This window comes from Empidonax traillii, unplaced genomic scaffold (assembly GCF_003031625.1).
Source record: "Empidonax traillii isolate 1590-97213 ecotype Southwest subspecies unplaced genomic scaffold, ASM303162v1 scaffold209:size809316, whole genome shotgun sequence".
NCBI classification, from domain to species: domain Eukaryota; kingdom Metazoa; phylum Chordata; class Aves; order Passeriformes; family Tyrannidae; genus Empidonax; species Empidonax traillii.
The window spans coordinates 98,040-124,672 of NW_020955402.1; the positions used below are offsets into that span (position 1 = coordinate 98,040).

The window sequence follows — 26,633 nt, forward strand, 5'->3', positions numbered from 1 at the left end:
GCTCTGGGCCCCTCAGCTCAGGAGGGACATGGAGGGGCTGGAGCAGGGGCAGAGAAGAGCAACGAGGCTGGGGAAGGGACTGGAACACAATTCCCATGAGGAGAGGCTGAGGGAGCTGGGGTTGTTGAGCCTGGAGGAGGCTCAAAGGAGACCTCATCACTCTCTGCAACTCCCTGACAGGAGGTTGTAGCCAGGTGGGGGTTGGTCTCTTCTCCCTGGTAACCAGCAGTAGGACAAGAGGGCTTGGTTTAAAGCTGTGCCAGGGGAGATTTAGATTGGATTACAGGGAGGGTAATCAGGCATTGGAAGGGGCTGCCCATGGAAGTGGTGGATTCTCCATCCCTGGAAGTTTTTAAGATGAGACTGGATGTGGCATCAGTGCCATAGTCTGGGAACCAACCATGGCGGTGTTGGATCAAGGCTTGGACTTGATCTCAGAGGTCCTTTTCCAACCCGGCTGATTCTATGATTCTATGATCAAATTCACAGTGAAGCACTTAAAGTAACTAACTACTGATAATTACTTTCAGGGATGTTCACCACATCCCACTGAATTCAGCAGGGTTTTGAGGGGTTACTGTTAAACGATATATTTGGACAGACCATATTTTCTGTTCCTTGATTTCTGTGCAAGTACAAGATTCAAAAGCTTTCGTAGCTTGATCTTTCTCGAAAAAAATGGACCAAACTCTTTAGTGTCTGGCATTACTCAAAAGTATTTATCTAAGGCTATTGTACTTGTCATTATTTGAACTCCTTTCTCATTTAGGGCTGGGGAGTCAGGAAGATCACGTTTGTGGACAACGCAAAGATCTCCTACTCCAACCCTGTGCGGCAGCCGCTGTACGAGTTTGAAGACTGTCTGAGTGGGGGGAAGGCTAAGGCACTTGCAGCAGCAGACAGGCTACTGAAAATTTTCCCAGGAGTGGTAAGATCAGTATTTCACAACATGTTGATACATTACTTGGAAGAAAAGCAGGGACTTTAAATTTCTATTCCACATGCTAATAATTAAACATTATTATGAGTGGGGGAAAAATGGTACACAGGTGATATGTTGGTTAAACCTGCAAGCATTTTACTTCAGGTGCTCCATACCTGTTAAACTTTACTGAGACAAATATTTGTAATAATGAAATAGAAATAAGCGCCATCTGAATTATCTTATAGTTCATTGGTGGTGAAGTAAAATGTTTTTCTGTCTAGTATGTCCTAAGGAACTTTCTGCTTTTAAATATGAGGTTAGACATATTAATTGTCCATTTATGGGAGTAGGTCTTGAAACATAATAAATGTATCATTGAGATTTCCTATTATGTTTTACACTTAAAATTTGTAGTCTTATTTAATTGATTTGCTACATTAGAAGAAAATGAGTTAATATTTAACTTCCAGAAAAGTAGTTGACCTATAATTTCAGAATAAACACACTCTCAGCATCCTCTATCATGAACAAAAAGTTTTTAGACTAACTTGGCATGTGATGAAAGTCACTCAGCTGTTGATAAAACAGTGTTTGTTTTGGAATTGAGACCGTCTTAGAATGCGTAGCTATAGTTACCAGAGCTCAGCTGGCAAAAGCATCTCAGTGTAGTAAGAACACTCACTATGCAATTCTGTATTTAAAGTGCTACTTTATTACTAGTCATAATAATATTAGGAGTTATTAAGAGGGAAATACAGATTATGTCATTGATGCTCAGTGTTGTGAGCAACTTTACAGATCATTTCTAAACATTTTAGGGTTCATTTAGTTTTAGCCAAGGAGTGCCCTGTGCTTTTATTCTTCTCTCTATGTTGACCCTATTATTATCCTCCTATTATTATTTATGAAGTCAGTATTGCTACTAAGTAGTAATTCAATGAATATTTGATCCCCAGTATGAAAAAATTCTGAACATTTCACTTTCAGATCTTTTGGTAAGGAAACCAGGAGAAACTCTCTGAAAGTTCCAAGAGCTTTGTTTAAGCTTGCTGCACTGTAGTGTTGTTGTTTCTTGGTGATACTCATTTAGTTATAGAAATATTAAATATCAAGTACAGAAGAGAAAACATCTGTGCAGTGTCACACAGAACACCAACAGGATGCTCTCTAGGGCATGTGTCACATGATTTCTAACTTTTTATACTTGAGAACTCAAAAATAGGAATATTGAGAAAGAATGAGTGGTTTAATTAGAGGAAATAAAAGCTTTTTGTGGATTATTGATGGGTACAGTTATGAGTTTTCTTGTTAGAAATAGCCAAAAAAGCAAAAGACTAGACTGTACTGTGGGACTGTGAGATTGTGATGAGGCTTGGAAAAAATAAAAAGGAAAAAAAATGTTAAATGTAACTTGGAGAAGAGCCAATAAAAGTGCTTTAGTGAGCCTGTCATCATGGCTAGGCTTCACGAACGAAGATTTGAGAAGGAGTGAGCCTGTATTGATGATGTATATACGTATATATTTGCTATACACAGGGGAAAAAAATGTTCCTGTTTGGTAATAGCATATACAATGTGCAAGCTGTACTGTATGTAAGGAATTTTTCCTCTACTCTACACCTCAAATATTCTGCACCTACCACTGTTTTCATAGCACAGTATCCCAATTAGTGTTATGTATTACCTGTTGTTTCCTCATGCCGTGGATGTGTCACATCTGATCAGCCTTCAGTGAGACTCACACCCGGTTTCATAGCTTTTTGGCCTAAATGAGGAGAAACTAGTTGCACAGTTGCTGTGTAGCCTCATGATACAATGTTTCTAATATAGTTTTTGGTCAATCTCATTCCTGCAGTAGAATTCATGGAGAAGAGGTATCCTGTTTGACCATCTGTAAATAAACAGAGAAACATACCAGTACCAACAAGAATTAACAGAGCTTCCCAGTAAAACCTCTGGTTCAAACAGTTCATATCATGCTGGCAGCATGTGAGGTGTGAGATTCAAGCAGCAGGCCAAGCACGTGGAGTAACAGCAAGTCTTTAATTAGTCGGGGTAAAATCTCGGTTCCTTGGGATGGTTTGGGCGGTGAAGCTGGAGATGTTCATAGCCCAGTGGCTGCACTGGGCTCCTCCATGGAGCTACATCTGTTCCTGCAGCCTGTGCTTTGCTTCTTACAAAGCCCAGATTTACCAGTGTAAATGTCTTTGAATAAAAAGATTAATTGTCCCAGATTTTGAGCCTTCTCATTTCTGTCCTACTGAAGGAGTAGCCAAAGCTGTCTCTTGCTGTTTGGAAACCCACACGGTCCTTTCTGAGGGAATCCAATAAGCAGTGCTGGTTCTGAAGGCATTTCTGAAAACTCGGGTTTACGTTTGCAGTCTAAGTTACATTCTTTGATTCAATTGTGAGTAATATTTTGCATGTGAAATGCAGTTTCTCTTGGTTGACTTTGAAATGCTCGACTGCTCTCTGTGAATTCTGCTTTATTTTTTAATTTTACATCCTTTCTAGTTGGAAGAGTAACCACCTCATCATTGCAGATGAAACAAGAAGGAATGCTTTGGCAAGCAGCTTTGATTTGTTTCATTCCACTTCTAAGATTACCATTAGCTGTAGCTTAGAGTTTTACTATAAAAAAGAAGAGAGGCCTTGGAAATAGCAGCATTTATGGATTCACAGCTTTTCTTAACAAGTAGGTAATGCACAGAGTCAATCATGTAGCTGTTCTGTGGAATTTAACTTTCTTACCTCTCTTATATAGTCATTTCCTGAACTATTCAGGCATGGAACTCCAGTGTATTTAGCATCTTATCATCCTTTACTCTATACTGCCTGGGGGGCCACTTTATGTAGATGCTTCTCATAGAACAATTTAGTGATGCCAGCACCCCATTTCTTAATGTTGTTTGTACTTACACATTTCTGTTCAGGTTTAATGTATTGAACACAGTTATATCCTAAGTGATCTGAGCCATGGTTTAACCAAAAATGCAGGAAGATAATAGAAATGTGAATAAAAATGAGAGAGAATGTTATGGTAGCCCCACAAATTGCAATATTTTGCCTGTTGGCTTTAAAAAGAAATGCCCCAAAAACACTAGAGCCTCTAACACAGCTTTAATCAGCTGTCAGTGAAAGTGTTAAAAAGTACATTATCTTTTATGGTTTTGCACATGTCAGCATACTTCTAAAAAAAGGATTTGTGTGCGATTCTATTACTTTATGGGATGGTAAGTTGTTTTGGATAATTTAGAGTAATTTTAAAATTTTTTTTAGCGTGAAGGTCTTAAAACCTAAGCTTTCTTGTGAGCAGTCAAGCAAAATTCTTTTCATCACATAGAAACTCCTGAGATTTTGGAATTCTGTGGAATGAGCAAGATGTGTCTTCGGGGATATATGCGCATTTACTCCTCCTTAAAATAATATTCATGCGCCATCCCAAGCTACTCTTTGAGTTCTTTTTGCCAGCATTTGGCTGCAAAAGTGAACCTCAGCTACTTTTGCTAGTGAGTGTTGTTGTTTTTTCAAGGGACAGTTGAAACTATTGAAGCTGCTAGACTTGTCTATATTCCTACAGCTACAGTCACAGTATAGTTTTTTTCTGAATTCTGCTAAGATTTTAGTATTTTACAAACCTGGTTACCATATTTCCATGAAGATCGTGTTCAACTTACTTGTTTACTTGTTTGTGTTACTTTATTGAACAAAAATTACCACCAGCAGTGTCAGTTATGCTTATGTAATAGTTGTGTGCAGTACAACTTAATGAGTTACCCGTAAATACATTATTCATGTGCAACATGGATTAAGTTTTCTGTTCCTGCCACAGCTTTTTTAGGGGATAATGACCCTGAAGGTAGAACCTCCTCTAGTAATTACCTAGGGTGCTGGTGATACAGAGCTGTTCTCACTGGGAAACAGCTTCTTGTTGGTAGCATGCTGGGTCATTGTGAGCTCTGCTTTCCTACCCTTGGAGGTGGCAATGAGGGGAAAAAGGGAAAAAAAGGTATATCCTTTGGTGTGGTTAATACAGATATCACTGAATTAATTTCCCCAAGCTGCTATATGTGCCTTGTTCTTTTTACCATCCTTAAGGATATTTATGATGTTTAGAATGCACATTCACCCTTATGGTTATTTACCTCATCTGGATTTATGAGTTGTGCTTGTAGTCGGTCTATACAAAAGCACATTACACCAACCTTTCTTTTCTCTCTTCCCATGCAATTTTATTGTTGGTTCATCCAGCTTTTAAATTCTGACTTTTAAATTGTTAGTTGCTTAAGGCTCAGCGACAGGCAGGAAGGCTTTGGCAAAGCTCATGCTTCTGTAGCATATATGAAGATCCATTCTTCTCTTACAGCAGATGGCTGTCAGATTGTGTTAATGTGTTTCCAAATGAGTGAGTTAATTGTTTGCATTGTATATGCCTTGTGTATATGCTTATTTGGCTCAGTATTTTCTGCTCAGTGTGCCTTGCCCAAATAGGAGGTTGGAAGAGGAATATGTTTCAGCAACAGGAATATGCTCTTTTCAGCATCTGCACAATACAAGTCTCCAGACAGCCAAGCTCTAGAGTAACAAGTCTCAAAAGTGTTTTTCTTCTATATCAACTTCACATATGGCTAGTTGAATTACAGCAAAATCATTTGAGACTAAGGAATTTAAAATAAAGAGCAGAATGTGTGATACTTCACATGCCTTACTATAACTAAGTCAGTATTCCATATCAGAAATATGAACTGCATCCTGTGAACATCATGTGTGAAGTGGCTGCAAAGAGAATCCAAAAGAAAGATTTTATACATGTTTAGCAGCCAGATCATAATCACATGTAAATGGAATTGCTTGCCTTTGTAGTGAGGGATGTTTGTAACTTCTGGGATTAAGAGCAATTCAACTACCTTCCTGTAGTAATTTGCTAGGCCTGAAAAGACGTGAAACACAGGGTTGGTCTGCACCTGTGACCCAAACTCGTGTGTTTGTACTGAGCTGCTGTGTTCTGGATCAATAAATACAGCAGCTGAGACACAGAAACTTTAGCACTGCACTGTCACACAGAGAGATGTCAAGAAGAAAGTTGCCATTCTGCCAAAGACTAATTGAATTTGTACTCTACAGTTTTGTATTGAATTTTATACTAATTCTATTCAATCACAAGGTTATCTTTTAACCTGTTTTTTTCTGTCTGCCTCCATCTAGAGCTCAGAAGGCTATAACATGAGCATCCCTATGCCAGGCCACCCAGTGAATTTTTCTGAGGTAACAATGGCACAGGCTCGGAAGGATGTGGCTAAACTTGAAGAGCTTATTGATGCTCATGATGTTGTTTTCCTACTAATGGACACTAGAGAGAGTCGATGGCTTCCTGCTGTCATTGCAGCCAGTAAGAGGAAGGTATTGTACTATTTCTTTTCTTTCATTCTTTCCTTAATTTAAATAGATTTCTGATCCTGAACAATAGGCTTGTATGTCTTTGTAGCTCAAATGAACTTCCCTTTGCCAGTGAATTACACTACCAGTAGAAAGATCAGGGTGTCCCTTTAGTGTGGACTGCACTGAAGTATAACTTCAGGTGTGAGTGGGTGTAACTTGATACCTCAATCAATTCCTCCTTAATCCTCCTGTCCTCTCTGCAGTTTGCACCTGCGGTCTTTCAGCAATCTTTTAGCTGTTTAAAACAGCTCAGAAATAGCATAAAGAGTAAGTTTGCAAAGCTGGCTATTGAACTGGAAAGTGCCAGCCTACTCTTCCATATGTATAGTGGTTGGTAATTGTAAGAAATATATGCAGTTTTATATGCATATGCATATTTTATATGCAGGCTGTCTGGTTCAGTCAGGATAGGGTTGCTTTAATGATCTCTCAAACCTCTCCTCGCATTTGCATAGCTAACAGTGCCCCACTACACTTGCCTTGCAGCATTCAAATCATATTTCGATGACAAATTTTAAAATTTCTTTGTGACACTTCTCTGTTATTTAGTGGCATAGTGTGTCTGCATCACTGTTAGTTGGTTTGATAAGATCCCTTTGATATGAGGAGATGGAATTCCCTGTCACTGAATAAGCATAGCAGTGAAATCTCAAGGTGTCCAAGCTGAAATGCTCAGTACTTTGTGCTGACACATTTAATGAGAGCTGTTTCAAATGTAATTTTGTATGATGACTGCAGGTTTGTAGTACTGCTGCAGTTTGGTCCCCAAGGTCTCAAAAAAGGGATGTGGAATACAAAGAACGTAGTGAATGAGAATGTGTGTAAAGTGCATAAAAACAGGTATATGGGGAAAGAAAGAGTTGTTTTTCCCATATAGTCATTCTTTGATACTCCTGCTTTCCTCTCCCCAAAACAAGCATCTTAGACCCCTCAAGTGTTAAATCCTCATGTCAGATATTACACCTTTGTTCCTCTTGAACACTAGAACTTGTAAAATTTTGCACCTTTTTTTTTAATGCATGCCAAGAGACACTTTTCCATTGTCTCTTTATCAAAACCAGATGATTCTGGGTTTTTCTTATTAAGGGTCAATCAGCTAGATGGAAATAGTTGCTAGCCAATAAATTGAAAAGAGAGAAACAGTTTATTGCAGTGGGAAGTGTTTGGCGATGTTATTAATTTCTGATAATACCAGCCGTGCCATTTTACTGATATTTTGAAGGTGGACTACCATATTCAGGCTTTACACGTAGATGTAACAAGAAGATGCAGTCTTTTAATTGCTGTAGACCTGGCTATGCTACCACAGATTCAACAGCATGGTTCTACTTTAGAACTGAGGGGAAAATAAACCACTACAAAAGAGACTATCCAGGAGTTATTTGAAATACTGAGAATGATGATGCAACTCTCAAGCTTGCCACAAGCCAGAGAGAAAAGGGAAAATGATGACAGTGTAACTGTACCACAACTGCTTGTGCTCCCCGTGTGACTAAGCATATGCATATGAAGACCATAAGTAATCATTAATTGCGTTCCTTACTGATTTTTTTTTTTTGATAACAGATGGTGTTTCACTGCTTGAAGTTCCTCTTACTTTCTTGCCAGCAAGTGTGCATAGGTTTGTGTAATGGTTAGATGGAGTCATTAATTTGTATCAAATTTCCCTGAAAGACACACAAAAAGGCAAGGGTTTGTGGCTTTTCGAAAAAGACTTTTATTTAGGTTTTGTTTCTTAGAAGTGCTTGATAACTGGAATTCTGCACCTTTCAGAAACTGTTGTTTATTACAAGAATGGTAGATGTGCAATTAATGGATAGTTCATCTATCTACAGCATGTGGGAGTTTTACAGTAAATAATGGGACATTTACAGTAAATAAAGCCTTTAGACCTTTTTTTCCCCCTCCCCTTTTGGCTCACTTAAAATCTCTTGTTCTCTCTTATTGTTCACAGTTGGTCATCAATGCTGCCTTGGGATTTGACACTTTTGTTGTTATGAGACACGGCCTAAAGAAACCGAAACAGCAAGAATCTGGTGATTCGTGTTTCAGCAATGCTTCTGGCTCTTCTGATCTTTTGGGATCGTCACTCTTTTCAAATATCCCTGGCTATAAACTGGGCTGCTACTTCTGCAATGATGTTGTGGCACCAGGGGATGTGAGTAGAACTTTATGCAAATGTTGATTATATTTTTTTTTGTTGTGACTTGAATTATTTATTTCCTTTAAATGAAGTTTCATGGAGGGATTTGTTTTATGTTGATGTACACAGGATTAAGAAATGGCTTATATTTTACTTGGAAGATTAAAGAAATTAATTGCACAGAACTAAGGTTGTTTTGTGCAGCAGGACAGATAGTTACTTTTGAGTTACTTCTTTTCTTTCCTTTAGAATTGTCTATCTTTGTAGTCCACCAGGGATCGGACACTGGACCAGCAGTGCACAGTCAGTCGCCCTGGATTAGCCATGGTAGCTGGAGCCCTTGCAGTGGAATTAATGGTTTCGGTTTTACAGCATCCAGAAGGGTGAGTCATTTCTGCACTGGTATTCTCTGAGAAATAAGACAAATTTAATAAAATCTTTTGAGAAGAAAGAAGTGCACATCAAGTAGGACAATTCTATAAGGTGTAATGTTGTCTGTAGATTAATGTAATGTATAGGTCACATTTACTGTGTTAGTATAATTTAATGGTATCTGAGAGAACTGATTCATCAAATCTTAAGTTTTTCTTTTTATTTTCTCTCTGAGTTTAACGGTAGAAGAGTATTGAGAAGAAAATATTGCTGTTAGTTGATCTTGGCATTTTCTTGTTGAACAGTGTTTGAGTGTAATGAACAGCTATTGTAACTATCTGTGTCACATGAAGGGCTTCAAGATAAGCCACATATTGCAAATCTTATTTAAAATTAGGTGGGTTTAATACAGAAATTATTCTGAAATTCTGCAACTTGAAATTAAGGGTTTTTTCCTGTCTTTAAAATCTGTGAAAGAAAAAGTGACTTAGGAGTTGGACATGAGTGTGTTGCAAGTCTCAGATTGATTTATATCCCCATGGTGTATCTTAGTTACTCTGAAACAGACTTTCCAGATAGATTCCTTTCCAGATTCTAAACCATAAGCTGTAACAAAATGCCTCGAAGCTTACTGGAAATTTTGACTCTGAGTGTGCTGTCTTGTTCTAATTTTCCTTCTTGGATTTTTGGCAGTGGTTATGCTGTGGCCAGCAGTAGTGATGATAGAATGAATGAGCCCCCTACTTCTCTTGGACTTGTTCCTCATCAGGTAAATAATTTGTGAGTAAATGCTTTTGTTTAAGACCTGGGAACTGATGTAAGGCAAATATCACAGATTTTGTCTCCTTAACAAAAACATGCAATACGCTGATTCCATTACTGAAAGGACTGACTCTCCATGTTTGTTTAAAAAAAATAAAGGAATAACATTAAACCATCACACAGGCCAAGGTAGTTGTGTTCCTGGCATTGTTCTGTCCTCCTTGTGGTCACAGAGATCCTGCTACCTACTTAGCAAGACGTTCTTTGGAGCAGGCAGTATGTGAATAAGGCAACCTCTGACTTTCCTGTCCCCCGTCAGAACAATATGATCATTTCAAAGTGAGTTTTGTTCCCTTTTTAAATCTGTTCAGAATATGAAAAAAAATCAAATCCAGCCAACTCAGTTATTATAGTTCTCCAAAATATTCCTGTATTTTTGGTACAATACAGCACTTTATTCTTCTACTCAACCCAAACTCTAGTTATAAATGTGCTAAGGATAAAGTTTTTACATTGCTGGATAAACTTGTTCCTATTTCTTATGTTATACAGTCCTTCAAAAAACTGTCTCCTGATTTTATCCCTGTAATCATATCCTCTTTGATATTATCACTAGGACTAGAATTATTCTGTGCCTCTTTCCTTATGTTGCTATCTGAATGACTGTTTGTGTACTTCCATTGTATAAATAAACCATTTATTTGTTTCTGAGCAGTATTTTTAGATTCTGTTGTCGTTTGGGGTTTTTTTTACACTAAGAATTAATCTTTATTCAGAAAAACATAAAGCTACTAGTGTGTTTTCTTTGCAACATCCAGGTATCACGGGGTCTGGGCTATATAAAATCTGTCTAATTTTGTTTATAATTTTATGTAATGACCAGTGTGCACACTTGGGTCATTTTATGCAATGGGGTGCCCTAGGTTCTCCCTGAGTTCTCTCTCTCCATTAAGTCTACAGTTCTTTCTCAGGAGTCCCCTGAATTTTTTCCCCTTTTTACTGTGGACACTCAGCTGCAGGACTGGTCAGAAATATCCAGTTCTTGATTGAATGGTTCAGATACCCTCAGGACAAGGCTTTTGTCCATGCTGACACTTTTGATCTGCTTATCTGGAAGGGTTTCAACAATTTCCAGCTTTGGCACTAATTGATAAGTTTGTTGCTTTCCCAGTGTTACTTTATTATAACTTAGTTATTCCCATATCCTATAGTGTTATCTGTAGTTCCAATGCTAATGCTGTTGTCAGTCAAGTCCAGCCCACACCTGCTGCTGCGGGAGATATTTTGACCTCTCACATCTCAGTAGGAAGCAGAATCCAAATCTAAGTCCTGTTCATTTGCTGATCCAGGTACTGATTTATCGTTGGAGAAGTACCAGAAAGGCTTGATTTTGTTGTTTTCTTTTCATCTTTCTTTGTGTACAAAATGGCTGTATTTTTGTGTTCTGATACTATTTATGGCTTGATGTTTCTGCAAAAATGCCTTTGTATTAATACTAGTGATAGTATTAAATAGTTTAAATTGCTTTTGGCTTCCCAGGTCTCTGCCATTCCAGCTCCATGAAATGTGTGGAGTGTATGTTGGATGGATTTCCATAATAGACTTCAAAATTAAGGCATTATTATTTGCATTACAGAGTTACTAAAGTTCTGTTCTTTGTGACATCTCTTCATTGTAGTAGACCTATAAAAGCACAGAACAAAAAGGATGATCAGTACTCTAAAGAGTTCATGGTCTCAATATTCAAACATGCTGCAAAGTGTTTGCTCTGGAATTTTAAACTTACCTATCAGTACTATCACACGAACATCATAGTTTAGGAATGCACAGCAGCTGGGTTTTCAGACTGTATGTTAGCAATGGGCGATAAAAGTATGTTTAACTGGTTATACCATGATTTTTTATTTTTGATCAAATTTTTGCACTCAGAAAAGGCAAACCGCAGGTGGTGCTGTGCCTCTCTTTCTGGTTAAATAGTGTTACATTTAGATAGTTGTGCCTTTATTTGTATATAGAAAAACAGTAATATGTGTTAGTATGAATTTACTACAGGTGTTACTGAGGGTGTCTGTGTTAGAATGTTATATACCCTAGTTATAAGTTGTATATCTCCAGTTCATGTTGAATTCTGGAAATGTTTTAAAACAGTATTGTGATTTTCTTTCCTCTTCTAGATCCGAGGATTCTTATCAAGATTTGATAACGTTCTTCCCGTCAGCCTGGCATTTGATAAGTGCACAGCCTGCTCAGCCAAGGTAAGTCTTTCTGTCCTTCATTGATATGTGTTGCTCTGGGTCAGTCTTGGAGTAGAGGACTACTTTATGTTTCACATTTTTTCTGTCTTCCCTTAGGGATTGGAATCTCTTCAGCTAAAGTTCTTGTGCCCTCATACCCTTCTTTTTTTGCTGTTTTCCAAGTTTCTTTGACATCGCCTATTAGCATGCTATCTCCATGTAAATGTTCTAGTCAGCTGAAGAATCCAAGAAGAGATCGGATTCTGAAACATTTCTGAAAGGTTTTTCACATAAATACTGTCAACATCTTTTAGTTTTGTGGGAAAGGATAAGATTGATATTGTTTAAGAAATCCTTTCTGATGTCTGATAGATACAACTTTTTAGCTTTCTAGAACTTAAGCAACTTTGTGTATTTCTAAAGATAGTAAATTTCTGATTTGTGATTCGAAACAGATGTATAAAGAACAATTGAGGGAAAAGAATTGCTTCTTCATTGAAGAGACTGTTCGTTTTGGTGTTGGTGTTGGCGGTCCTGAGTCACCTCACAGTTTGCAGCTGTTCCTTGGCTCCATGCTGTGTCCTACTGGAACAGTGGGACAGCTCTTGAATTGTCTGCCTGCACAGTGGCCTTAAAAAGTTTTCTCTGGCAAGTTTTCTATGGCCATGTAGTGCAAGTTCAAGAAGTTTTGACTGGGATATCTTGATAGGAAGTGTCAGAGGTTTTGACTCATAGTTTGGACTGCTTGGGAGTGCCATTGATTTGATTCCTTTTTGTGCGCCTTGAGACTGATTGCAAGAAGTTCTTTCTGTTCTTTTCACTGCACTTGCCCTTCTTGCAAACAGCCATCAAAAACTCCTGAGGCAGTGTCATTTTTTTGAGTACTTGCGCAGTATCTTATTCTACAGTATTCCTTTTATTCCTCTAGGCTGCCTGGGTTCATTTGACAAGTTTGAAGGACACTTAATGTGCATTTCTCCTCAAAAGTTGAAGCACTAAACTAGCACATTTCTAAATATAACAGCAGTTTTGTCTACCCTTTTGAATAGCTGAAAGCTCAGCAGTAGCTAAAATTTGATGGTGGAGTCTGAGGATTTAAACTGTTACATTTTCTTTTATTTTCTTACTATTATTTTTTTAATCTCCAATCCAAGACATACTGATATACAAAAACAATAAGAATGTACTCCTATATAGATAAATGCAGGTATAAATTTTTTGTTAGCAAATAATTTCCTCTTGGAGGTCATTTAAAGAGAGCCCAGTTTTACATAAACAGACTTGACGATTTAATAAAAACTGACTTGGATTTTAGCAGCTGTGCTATTCCCAGAGAGATCACTTTTCAGGTGGTTTGGGTATTAAATTACTTCTGTGCTGAAAAGGTTGCTTCATTGGTGCACGTATTTCCTTACAGTAGAAACACATACTTTGTTTACTTTTCTTTCTATTTATTAGCACAAAATTTATGTCATCCTGCATTATGTGGAAATCTGATGCTAGTACTTTGAAATGACAAATCCAATTACAATTTAATTGTAGTCTGTATGCTGATTTGTTGTATGGGGGTGTTTGGTTTTTTTTTTTAATATGGTAATTTAGCATAATTTTATCCTGCTCTATATCAGATTTACTGTAGATTCAGACATTTAGCACAGAAGTGGCTTTGCTGATATAGTTGAATTTGCTGGCACCATATTCATTTTCTTCTTCCTTAAGTCAGCATTCTCTCTCTTGAGCTCTTGCCACTCTGTAACTCTTAAAACATAAAACTAACAAATTAGGAATTTTTAAAAAATTCCAATACGTTCTTAATCCATCCAGCATAGCTGGATGACTTAGGAGAAGCCTCTGATGATCGGCATGTTTGGAGTCCTTTTCGGTTTGACTCACAGTGATTACTTCATCTCTGGTTTGGAAGCTGAGGAGACCAGACGTCCAACAGCCAGCTATTCCATATCCAGAATTGTCCTAAACAGGCTGCATGCCCGACAAGCTTCCCACAGGCAATTGTTCAGGAATTTTGGGGTGGTCGCATCAGGAAACCATTCTATTTTTATTCTGGGCCAAATTTTCCTTGTATGATTTGCCCTCCTGTCTTATTCTGGTTCTGCAGAAGTGTGTGCTGGAATGCAAAATATCCCTTGTCAGAGCTAAGGGCGCTGCTGTGCCAGTGGAGGTCTGAGGAGCTCTTCTGGTGCCAAACTTGTTCTGTCACTGAAAAGGGAGAGCCCAAAGTTCTTTAGTATGGTATTTATTGGCAACAACTGCTTTACTTACAGAATGTGAATATTAAGCTTATTCCTGTGCTAGTTACGCCATCTGTTTACCCTTACAGGAGCAAAATCAGCATATTTGCTCATAATATTATGGCGAGCAGCACTGCAATTTATTAAAAAAGCAGAGCAATCCTGATCCTGTGCTACTAGACCCTTGCAGACAAGTGACTAAAGCCTTGACCATGAATGTTAAAATATGTATTTTAATGCAAAACTGCCAGTGTTTATATTTTAGTGAAGGTAATGAACATTTTCATGTTATTGCTCCCCTTGTTGTGCATTGTGGAACGAACAAGTAGACCTCACAGAGTCAGAGTTTAATGTCATTAGGGATAATTGCTACCAACCAACTTGGATATACAGATACCTCCTCTGTTTTTACCTATATCTCACATTTTCTCCTGAGATAGGATTTATCATCCATGTGCTGGAAAGCTGGCTTGCTTTCCTTAAAGATATTTGTCCTTCCCCTACTACAATCATCCTCATGTAATTATTTCCACTATGAAATTTTTAAAAATCACTGTATGTCTAGTAATTTTCAAGTTCTTTCTCAACTCTCCATTCAGTGTGCTGAAAACTTGAGCTGCTGATGTAGATTTTTACCACTGAGTAAACTCACTGACTAAGCATTAAATGTTTTTCATTTTCATTGCATGTGAGTAAGGGACAGACACTGGGATCATGGATGGTGTTCTAGACATTATGTTACAATTTCTGCTTTCAGTTAAAGTATTCCCCTATATTTGCAAGTGTTTTTTAACATCCCAGGAATACATTAAACACTTTTGCTGTGACATTTACTAAGTGCCTGGGTTGCCTAAATTATTTGTGAGTGTTTCAGTTTTGAAATGTATCATCGTGTAGATTTAACAATGCTTTCATTGTTCTCACGTGCTGACTGCTGTGCACGCATTTTTACTTTGATCTCTTCTGATCAGTTATGACAGTAACCTGCAATATTCAACTTACTGGTGTTTTTCAGTTGACATCATTTTAATTTTGATTCTAGCAAGTCCCTTCACATCTACCCCAGCTGCACTGACAAAAACATTCCTATTTGCTCTCTCCCAGTAGTAGCATATTGTACAATCTGTCAGTGAAACCCTTGAATCATTTTATATTCTACATTTCTCAAGTATTGTGCTGATGTCAGAGATGTAAAAATCATGGGGGAGGGAAAACCTTGGTCTTTCCCGTACTAAAAAAAGCTAACTCTTACACCTTGCAGAAATGATGAAGGAAATTAAATGTTTGTCCTTCAGGAATTAATGTTTCAAAAATGTAAAAGAATGTTTTAAAAAAGTTATTTCTGGAGCTGTGCTCTAATATTGAGTCTGTGTAACCAAATCCTTCTTTCCTGAATTTACATATGTTAACGCTTGGCTCATCCATTTACAGTGCAGCCTCTGTAGTATTGGGTAGATTCATTCAGACTTGAAGAATGTGTCACAGGTACACCTAGGCATATTTTCAACATACTGACTTAAATCTAGTACTTTTCTTACTCTTAAACTGGCATAGAAATTTGCTTTATAGTGAGTTACAGAAATTTATCACTTTTGCTTTTTTGCTTTTTGAAAAATGTCTTTTTAACTGGGGGAAGCAGGAGGCAGGATTATCTTGCCCATAACTTTTGAAATATCGGGCAGCCTTTACCTCTCTGGAAATAAATTTTAAATTTAGTGATAGAATTGAAATAATTTATCTTTCAAAATTAGTCACAATGAGGATGTTTTACTGTTCATTGCCTGAAAGGTGTGCATTCTTCAAAATGATGCCTGGTCTTGCTATTTTATAAATACTGAATTTTTACAATAAAGTCAACAAAATATAATGTAGAGTATCCCAAATAGAAGGATACTTACAGAATGAATTTGTAATGGGGACTAAATATGCCACATCACATGCTAAGAAATTGTGACCATGGTAATGTGACCATTGTGGTGGAATTTTGTTCCTTTAGAGGACAACAAATGTGATAAAGAACCTCAGAAATCTTAAAAGTTACATTGTCCTGTTTTGTGAACAGAGAAGAGGATGTGGAGGCTGTACAGACAGGAGAGGTGATCACTGAAAAATGGAACATGTATGTATATCTATATATGCATACAATGGAATAATAACAACACTGAATCTAATAGGGTAGGAGAGAGCTAATTATCTCTGAGGAAAAATAGGTGGTTTTAATGAAGCATGTTTAAGTGGGGAAGTTACTCCTTGCTTAGTCCGTCCTGATGACTGGGAACATCATGGCTAATCCTACGTGAAGACAGTAGTGCTGAATCAACTCCCTTGCACAGAACAGCTCCATAGGACAGGTTGTGAAAGGAAGGGACATGGGGAAAGATAGAACATACTTATGCTAAATCTTAAATCATACCCTTTACCAAAATTCAACAAGCAGGAGACTGCCGTGTGTTGGCACTGCTGTGGTTGGATTGTGAGTCAGAAATGATGGATGTTTTGCACCAGCTATTCAGAGGTGGTGGATGCAGGTTGATTGATGTTTAATAGATAACAGAGGTTGTTGACACCAAACAGCCCCCCAATGTCAACAGAAGAGAGGATTTTTTAAAATGAAGCAAAACTTTATGTTATACTTTATATTTTGGTACTGAAGAGAAATAAGGTTATTTGAAAACTCAGGCAGCTCACAGGGATAGTTTAACTAATGCTGCTGCTGGCAGCATTTACTTGTGCTCTTTTGCCCCACCAGGCATGATGATGTTGGATGTCTTTAAAAAACAATTGCTCTTAGACATTCCATTGTTTCTTTGTTTCAACTTCTAACATATCTGTGAAATGGCTTCTTAGTCAATTTATTGTTACATTTTCTTCAATTAAGATAAATCTATCAAGTATAAAAGAATTCAGGAGACTTTTTCTCTTTTTGACTACATTCTTATTCTCTGTTGTAATTTAGTTGGAGTTACAGTGAGGACTAATTTCTTGCTGTTATTACTTACTATTTCTTTTAAGGAGAAGAAATTGTGCTTCTCCACAGGAAATTGATGAGACATTATTCCATTTCAGATTCTCTTGTTAGTGTATTGATCTGTATTAATTGGCAGTTTATACAAAGTGAAAGATCAGTTTGTGTCTTGTGATACTAAACCACCCACCCAAATATTTTCGCACGGGTGAGGATCTGTTTTTTGTTCGTGGCCCTGAGAGGAGGATGCATTTTGTAACTTCTGACTTCAGGATAGGTGGATCTATCTGAAGGTAGCAGCTGGATATGCAGTGTCCAAGTGCTTGTTTTAAGTGTGGTGTTTGCAACTGTCTTTAAATCTTGAACACTGGAGGTTTGTGTCTTTCATACTTTGCTGAGCAAAACCAGTTTTTATTATCCAGCCCCTAAGCCAAAGATAATTGCATTTATTGTCTCCAGTCCAGTTGTCTTGATCAGGTAAGACTTCTCTGCATGGCAAATGCAACCATTACGATCTTAGGGAGTGTAAGTACAACTTGGCATAGAAAATGGGTTTAAATAACAGAGTAAACAACATTCCTTCCCAGATCATTCTGGTTTGGGGTCTTACCTTCATGACAGCAGGGAGTGGATAGAGTGCAGGTTTACTGCAAAGTGTTTTAGGAACTGTTCTTCAGTATTGTGATCTTTGCACTGTAAGTTCTGAACTCTGCTGATTAGATAATTAAGGAGGTTCCTTGAAAGGGAAAGACAAAGAGGAAGGGAGAAAAAAAGAACAGAAAACATAAAACTCGGAAATTTGTGTGATTCTCTCTTCCTTTTGCTCTAGAGAATAAGCAGTTCTGTTGTTATTACTTCTGGTTTTGTAGTAGTAAAGTCGCTAGATGAAGAATCCCTCCTAGTAAATAGGTAACACATTTTTGTGCCCTTCAGTAAAAAGTTAAAGAAGTAAAGAAATACTTTATTATTCTGTATTTCTTTTCTTTGGTGAATTGGTTGTTTGCTGTTGTTTCAGTGAAACAGCATGTCTGTTTATGCTGATGTGGCAATGCTCCATGTTAGATAGTAGAATCAAAGTTATGTTGCAGAGAATCCCAGAGTTCAGTCCAAGAAGCAGCTAGTGTGACTGATTGGTTCATGATATTGACTAATTTACTTGTTTCCAAGTTAAATAGCATTAAAACTAGTAAAAATATGTTCGAGTAGTTGTTCAGTGACCTTAAATGGATGTAAGATATTACTCTAAACAATCTTGAGTGAGAGAGAGAATGGCTTATGAAGTCCATTTTAAACAGAAGTCTGTATTATCTGAACTAAAAGAAAAAAAATTAATTGATTGAAGTCTTTAAGTGAAAATACTTACATGGTTTCTGGACCATGAATAAAATTAATTTTCCAATTGTCAAGTTTAACTTACTTTAAAATGCTGGGTTTTAAGGGGAAGAAGAAACCCACCACTCTTAAAAGCAATGGATTCATATTTCTGACAGGTTGTATTTCTGTTGCATTTAAATTAAATTCTCTGGGTCTTAAAGGGTTGGGTTTTTTTGTTGTTGTTTTTTTCCCCAATATTTATTGTTCTTTTAATTCAATTACATTTTAACCACAGTTAGTACAAAGTAAAGGACTATCAGTCTGGAAAAAGACAGCATCATTGCAGTTTTCTAGTACTGACATGTTCAAGACCTAACTGTGCCTAGAATAGCATTTGTAATAATTTCTTCTAATGGCAACTACCTACTGTGTTGTCATATCTCTGTAAAGCTGTTACAGAATTCATTTTCTGTCCGTAAAAACAAAATGGAACTAAAATACTTTGACTTAAAATTTCTAATGCCTCCTGTTCCCTTATTTATTGTTCCATTATTCCACGTGTTCAATGCATATTCATAGACACAGGACACTTTTATATTTTTAATTATTATAATTGTTTCTCGTATGTTTTTTTCTGCATTCTTCTCATTGCAGTCTTTGACAGGAGTGGTCTACATCGATGCCTGTTTTCTTTAGTTAAACTTAAATCATCAGCCTTGCTTTACTGGAGAGCAGTTGTTTTGTTTAGAAAAGCCCACATAGGCATTTTTGAACAGTTAACATTGTTTGACTTTTATTCAGTTTTTCCACATTTCTACAGGGTTGCCCATATCTGTGTCTTCATAATTACTTCTGTTTTCTTTGAAACTGGAAAAGAGTGAAGGCAATTTAATTTAAAAAGATGATACAACAGTTGCAATTTATGAAATCCAGTAAATACAGTTTTGAAGAAAATGCTGCTGTTCCTCCAGTGCTGTTTTGCATAGATATTGTACACATCCAGATAATGAAATCCTCTGCTCTGAAATAGTCTACAAAATGGATTTTTAAGCCTAGATCTGAAACTAATGAGCAGCTGCAGTTTCTATTTGAGGCAGTGGTAGTTTTGGGTGCTTAGTGTCTGACAGACCATGGCTTATTGTTGAAGTGCTGATGGCAGGGGAGAACTGGATGGAATACGTGATTTTATGTGCAGTACCCAGTATTGACTTTTGGCTTGCTTAAGTCACCCCTTCAGAGATGGACTCCTCTTGTCTTTGTATAATCAAATTGTACAGGCAGCCAGAGCAGCCTTCAGCATCAGGCAGTTGCTTTTCTGTGAGAAGAATAATTTTCTTCGATGTTGGGGAAGTGGCCTTGCTTCATTCCCAGCATTAGGGAATCTCTGCTGCATCTGGGCTGTTCCTTCAAGGCCAACCCCAGCACTGTGCTGTGCATGTCTGTCCCAGTATATGGGACATGTTATCCAGCCCTGAATTGTCAGTGCCCTCGGATGGGACCAGGGAAAGAGAAAGGCTTTTTGAGTTGTTGCATAATAGATAGTGACTAATGCCAGAATGAACTGGAGCCGAACATGTTGTAACTGCTGATGAGCTGATCAGCATAAATTCTGGACAGGAAGCAGAATGAGGATAAATAAAGTTTTTAATATCCATCCGGTGTAAAACATGGAGTGGGCAGGGAATGGCAATTAGGTGACTTAAGGATATACCAATGTGTTAAAAGAAGTCAGGACAGATGATCTAATGGTATTAGCTACTAGAAAACTCTTTTGTTCCTCTTTCTTCATCTCTAGAATGGAGATGTTTATTTTCTTATGCTCTCTATTCCTTTCTCCCATTACCTTTCTATTTACTAACACATTCAGGTAAGGAGTGCCCTAAACTTGTATGCTTTGCGGTAGAATCCTTGTATTGACTGGAATCTGCAAATGCTGTTATGTTTAATTGTTGAGAAATATTTTAGAAAGGAAAGAGTAGCTAAAATAAAAATCTTGGTTTTGTCTGTATTATTACTTGATCAGATCATATCAGGAAAAATTATTACTTTTGTATAAAGCATATCAAGGTCACTTCAGAAAAACTCAGAATGCATGCAGCTCCCAAGAACTGAATGTTAGCAAGAATGACATATCTTAAATTTCTAAGAACTCTACTTTTCCTCCTTTTTCCTTTTTTTCTTCTTTTTTTTTCCAGGAGAAACTGAAAAGTTCAAAACATTAAAAAAAAATCTTGTAGAGACCTTTCAGGGCCAGTTCTTCAGTAAGTTAGTACTCCATTTTCTGTCCATTGCCATTCCAGATTGGTGTGGGAAATAGCAACAGACAAAACACATTTGTCTGAATACATTCCTTCTCTAAATTAAAGCAGCAATCTGTTCCTTAAATGATTTTTCAGCACATTGTACTCAGATCAGGTAAGGTTTTAGACTGATTTGCTCTCATTTTTAATACTGATTATGGGAAGTTAAGGAGAGAATTGTGTATGCAGAGGGTGTTTTAATTATTTGGACATGAGCGAAAAATGCAGGTTTTGCCTTGTATCTTATAACTGTCCTATGTTTCCAGTGTAGCCTTGTTCACTGTGTGACTGGAGTGCAGCCTATTTCAAAACTTTTTTCTGTGATCTTGTTCTTAAAACTTAATCATGTGTGAATGCACTTGGAGTATTATCTACAGGTTAAGTGTCTTAAGAATCAATTTTGTGCTCATGCAACGTTATCAGACTTCTTTGTTCCAGTATCATGAACTGAGTCTCTGAAAAATCATTACCTAATTTTCACAAAAGTGCAGTTTTGTTGCATCCTTTTTCATAGATGTATTACAGCATCACCTTATTAAACTTTTTTTTTTACAACTTCTTAGGATCAAACGGCAATAAAAAATGAGAACTTCATGGAAAGAGTCTAGGAGATGAGGGATTTTTAAGGAAACTGGAATTATGGGTTTCATGATAAAATTTTGAACATTAGCAGTGCTGTGCAACTGCCTGGGCCCAAGGTCCCAATGGCTCAACTTATTATCTTCTCATTTAAGAGGGCTCTTCACAGCATTGTCGTCTTTCACTAAACTTGCTGTTTTAATAGCAGATATATTGAACTTTGAAGAGGGAACTGGCAAGACTTTTACATGTCTGTCTTATTTTCCAAGTAGCTGTTAAAACTGACATGTCTCTCTTCAGCAAGCTACACAGTAGTTCTCTATTCACTCTGCTTTGCCTGTGATAACCAGATAGTTAACAGTGTGCACAAATATATGGAGACATGTCAGATTTCTAAATAGGACATTGAATATTGTGATTTTCGTGACTCTGAAATGTTCAGTGAAGTGTCTGCCCCCTTTGAGCGAGGCAGGGCAGGGAGGGAAGTGTGCTGTGTCATCTTTGAAGAAAGCGTTTAAAGCCAGGAAGAGTATAAAACAGAGCACCCCTCATTTTGGAGGTGGGCTACCCATAGATCTTTCTTAGTGTAAGCAATCTAGTTTTAATAACTATTATTTTATTTTTCCAGGAAAGTAAACAACACTGTTTCAAGCTCTGCAGATGCAAAATGCTTAAAAAAGAAAAAAGCCCAACCAAATGTGAATACTGATGAAAAGTTTTAAATTTCTGTGACAGAAATAAGGCATAAACCATGAGCCAGTTTTGTATCAGGAGCCAGGTTCTTTGGGTTAGGAGCTTGTTTTTTGTGTGTTTACTTAACCAGATATTAACTTGTATGCTATAAAGCAGTGCTGGAGCCAGGCTCTCTTTCTGGATGTCTTTCTACCCAGCAATTGAGACTTCTTTGTGCAGAATACCGCTAAAAAGAATATAACATCAAGGCTGCACATCTGTTTCCCATTTCAAAAAGTGTTCTTTTACTCTAGATCTGTCTTTCTTTCTTCCTGCCATAAGATTTGTGTTTTTTTTCTTTCAGTAAGCAGATGAGAACAAAAAGATTGCTCATGAAATGAGTTACTGGCTATTGTTTACATGGGAGACTTTGGCAATACATTATTTTGCCCTGTTGTGATAATGTGCATCACAGCTTCATTTGTTCCACTAAAATGTATATTCTCCTGTAACTGCTCTGAAGTACAGAGGACATGGTACTTTCCAGTTCTCTTCCTAAGCTCTGACAAATGACCTACAATAGAGAAAAAAGATAAGAATGCCCTAATAAATCATTATTGCTTCAGCTTTCCAGGCGGGGTACAAGAATTATATGCTTCTGGTTCTTTTTGTTGTTGCTGCTTTGCAGTTCTTTCTGCTTGAGAAATTAATTGCTGCATAGTGACATATTAGGGACACTTTTATTCCCGGGAAAAGTTCATGCGGGATTTTTCACATGTGCAGTCAGACAGTAACTAGTTTGAGGTCAATAGTAATAAAAATTAGAACATCTCTCAAGTATTTTCCTCCCATAAAACTGTTACTCAGAATGATCACACTGGTACCAAGTGTTGTGTCAGCAGCGAAGAGAATTGTTCAGAAGTGCAAAAGCAAGCTCCTGCCAACTTACTAAATCTGGAAATATTTTTTAGAATTATTTTTTGTCTGTTTGTTGTCTTGACTGGCTTTGTTCCTGATGATCCACAGAGTGTCCCTGTGTGGTCTCCTGGCATGGGAATCTGAGATGAGTTTTATGTTTCCTCATTCTTTTTTCTTGCTGAGGTCTGTTCAGTGGCTAATGAACAAATTTATGCCATGTTACATTTATCAGAGAACAGTTGCTACTGAATGTGTGTAGTAAAGGTTAGATATGAGCACGTTAAAGGTGTTTATCCTTTTTGTAGCATTGTAAAGTTTTAATCATCTGAATTGGGAAATAAAATCCCTGAAGGTAACAAAATGTTCTTTGAGTCACAGTACACTGTATATATTAAAAGGATTTCATTGTAATGTATGTTTTCTTCAGTGGTACCACCACTGCTCAGGCAGCAGAGTTCTGCTGCCAGGTCCTTTTTGGCTCCCTGGTATGAAGTTTGTTGGGCCATGTGACTGGGATTTCAGATTTAAAAGTAATTAACGGATACTTCTACTCAGCAAGCTGCTCCCATTATAAAAAGCAAGCAATCATAATCAGCAAGTACATTTTTCAATAAAGCTTTTCAGGTTTCTCTGGCTGATAGTAGGAGAAAAAATACTCTTTTTTTTTCGTACTTTAAGATACTGTGACTATAGTCAAATTTGTTACCCAAACCTAAGTTTGCCATTGGAGCACTATGGAAGGTCACTGCCACGGAGCAGGGTAGCATGATGGAGTTGCTACAGGGAGAAAATAAATTATTTAATCTTTCCATAACAATAGCAGGTTTGGTCATAGTAATATGTATCATTTCTATCCAACTTGAAAAAAAAAAATCTGTAGTCCACTAAGTCCAAAGATAGTATACCTGCAGCTTGTGGTTCTGTGATCTTACTAATACTTCAGAAGGCATTTAATGTGAGACTTCCTTCTCTCTTCCCTGGTAATCACAATAGAAAGGGCACTTGGATTTAATTAAAAATCCTTCAGGAGGTTTATCCCTGAGGAGGGCTAGCCAGTGTGGATGCCAGTGTGGTCATGCTGCCTGCTCTGTATGAGCACACGGAATCCATTCCTGGCTCTGGCAGGGAGGATGGGAAGGTTAGCACATCTCTGAGCTGAACAGGGCAGTTCATGCAGAGCACTCTGGCACACTGAACTCATGTACTTACCGAGGAAGCAATACCTGGAAATTCTCACTTCAGGCCCAAATCACAGGTTTTTTGGAAACGAGGATCAAAGCATAGTTAGCTGAGTAACAAAATCAGCCAGATTTAAAGGCTGTTTGATAAATTACTTGTATATAGTAAGGTTGCACTCAACTCTTCCCCCAGCTCATAATATTTACATATCCCAAGGTAGTTTACATCTTTAACAAGTTTTACCTCTGGGGAGAGACCAAAATATCTTAAATTTTGTTGTCCCTGCATTTTGTGGATATGCTGTAAAATTAAAAAAAAAAAGGCTAGATTTTATTGTGTATAGGCTGGAAATGATTTCAGTGTGCCATGACCTATACCCTGGCCTCCATCACCAAAAATCTGCCTCCTGAGCTCTGGATTGTGGTTCCAAGAAGTAGCAACAGCAGCACATTGGAGAACACTGATGGCTTTGGGGGATATGCACAGGCAGGGCTGTGAACACGCTCCAAACTTAGAAGTTGGCATCTGCATACAGTATTGCACAAAGAGCCAAATGCAAGAGATTTCTGCACTTCACTTGGTTTATTTTTATTTTGAAACACAGAATAGTCATTAAATATATGTGTCTATCCACAGTGAAATTTGAGTGTATTTAAGTGATAATATTAAGAGGACGCATCTCAAATGAAATGCTAAAGTTGTACAGTTCTCTGTATTACATTTGAACATTCAGATTACTTTGATTCTCAGGAATAAAATACACAAGCAAAACACAAAGAAATGCTTCTAATAATATTTTAATTTTTTTTTCTTTTTTCTTTTTTGATTTCAGATTATGTTATGGGTCATTGAAAAAATCCACAAACCCCCATGTATACCAAAATAAATAAGTAAAGCATGAAGAATGATTTCTGATGATTTAGTAAGAGAACACTAAGTGCTGGTTTTAAGTGTGGTCAAGAAGGTGCCAAGTGTTTGTTATAGTCACCTATATCTGTCTTTTTCATAGTTGTGTTTCTGTTTGGGTTCTTTTGAAACCTAAGTATGTATTAGATAATTTTGCTCCTAAATGGGCATTTTACATGAAGATCTGAGTGAAGATCCCAATCTGGTTTTATCAGTAAACTCACAGTTCTGTCAGCTAAATATAAATGTATTTTTAAATGAGTTTGAATAAGACTTGGTGTAAAAGCTCACTGGATGTGTTTTGCTGAAGAATGCTATTGGGTGGTGCAAGTTTCCACAATTTTAAGATTTATCAGTGCAATGGTTATTTGAGACAATTAGGAATTGTTAAACTAGAGAAGAATAAAGTTGTGGAGAGTAAGTTGTGAGGACATGTTGAGAAAGTTGAGGCTGTTCAGCCTGGAGGGAAGAAGGTTGTGTGGAGACCTTATGTTGCAATGATCTCTGAGTTAGCAGTAGTATAGCTAAGGGTTTCTGTATAGACCAGGCCCAAAGGTTTGGAATGTGCTAGCTATGCAAGATTAAGGAAAAACAATTATAAAAAGAAGAACTGAACATGCACCTGGTGGTGGGAGTGAGTTAAACGAATTAGGCAACTGGGGATGATTTATGATGACCTAGCTGGGAGCTAATTATTTGGATGAAATATTAAGTTTCACCATGTACTTTGAAGTAGCAGCTTAGCAAATGTCTTTGTTTGTCTGAGTGTATAAAAGATGTGCTCAAGATGAAGGGTGCGGGATTCTGGCTTTGGGACTCTAGTCCCCAGGTCCCCGGGCCCGAGTAAAGCACCGGCATTAAACTAACACTTTGTTGGTTTGTGTTTCTTATCGTGGCGGGCAACACTTAGAGCACCTTCCAGTGTCTGAAGGGGCTACTGGGAACCAGAGTGGGACTGTCCATCAGGAACTGTAGTGATAGACAAGGGGCAATGGCTTCAAACTGAGAGTAGGTTTAAATTAGATATTAGGAATAAATATTTCTCTATGTGGGTGTTGAGGCCCTGGCACAGGTTGCCCAGAGAAGCTGTGGCTGCCCAGACCCTGGAAATGTCCAAGGCCAGGTTGGAAGGGGCTTGGAGCAATGTGGGATAGTGGAAGATGTCCCTGCCCATGGCAGGGGTTTGAGCAAGATGAGCTTTAAGGTCCCTTCCAACACAAGTCATTCTAGGATTCTATGATTTGGATGAGTTAAGATAAATTCATAATGGAACTCTCATTTCCACTCTTCTGAAAAGCTTGCCTCTTCTGATCCAGAGTGATCCTGGTGATCCTTCCCCTGTCTCTCTAGCTCTGATATCATTTATATTTCTCCTTTGTATTTAAATATTGTGTGGTTTTGAGGTCCCTACATGCATCCTGCTCTGCTACATGAACCTCTGTTGCTTTAGAGTCTGTCAAGCTCAGCTTCTTCATCTGTGAGCCTGGTGACAGCAAAGCAGGGTATTAAATAATCAGTGGTACAGCCTGGAACAAAAATAGGGAAACAACAGATACTGGGATTGCTCAGTCATAAGTTCCTTCTATTTTCTGGCTACCTGCTTTTACAAAACTTGTGGAATCATCTTTATCTTTGAGATTTTTCTTCTGTTCCCTCGGTCTCCATCACACTGGATT

The 26,633-nt window shown here is 37.6% G+C and overlaps 1 protein-coding gene across 2 annotated transcripts in view; it reads left to right on the plus strand.

The window, feature by feature from the left end:
- Positions 1 to 26,633, plus strand: part of ATG7 (autophagy related 7) — a 107,209-nt gene that overhangs the window by 15,491 nt on the left and 65,085 nt on the right. For both annotated transcript variants that reach the window (XM_027887418.1, XM_027887419.1), the window contains 6 exons: positions 770 to 928; positions 6,131 to 6,325; positions 8,319 to 8,522; positions 8,775 to 8,890; positions 9,573 to 9,648; positions 11,816 to 11,896. In XM_027887418.1, the coding sequence (XP_027743219.1) occupies positions 770 to 928; positions 6,131 to 6,325; positions 8,319 to 8,522; positions 8,775 to 8,890; positions 9,573 to 9,648; positions 11,816 to 11,896 (831 nt within the window). The remainder of the gene's footprint in view (positions 1 to 769; positions 929 to 6,130; positions 6,326 to 8,318; positions 8,523 to 8,774; positions 8,891 to 9,572; positions 9,649 to 11,815; positions 11,897 to 26,633) is intronic.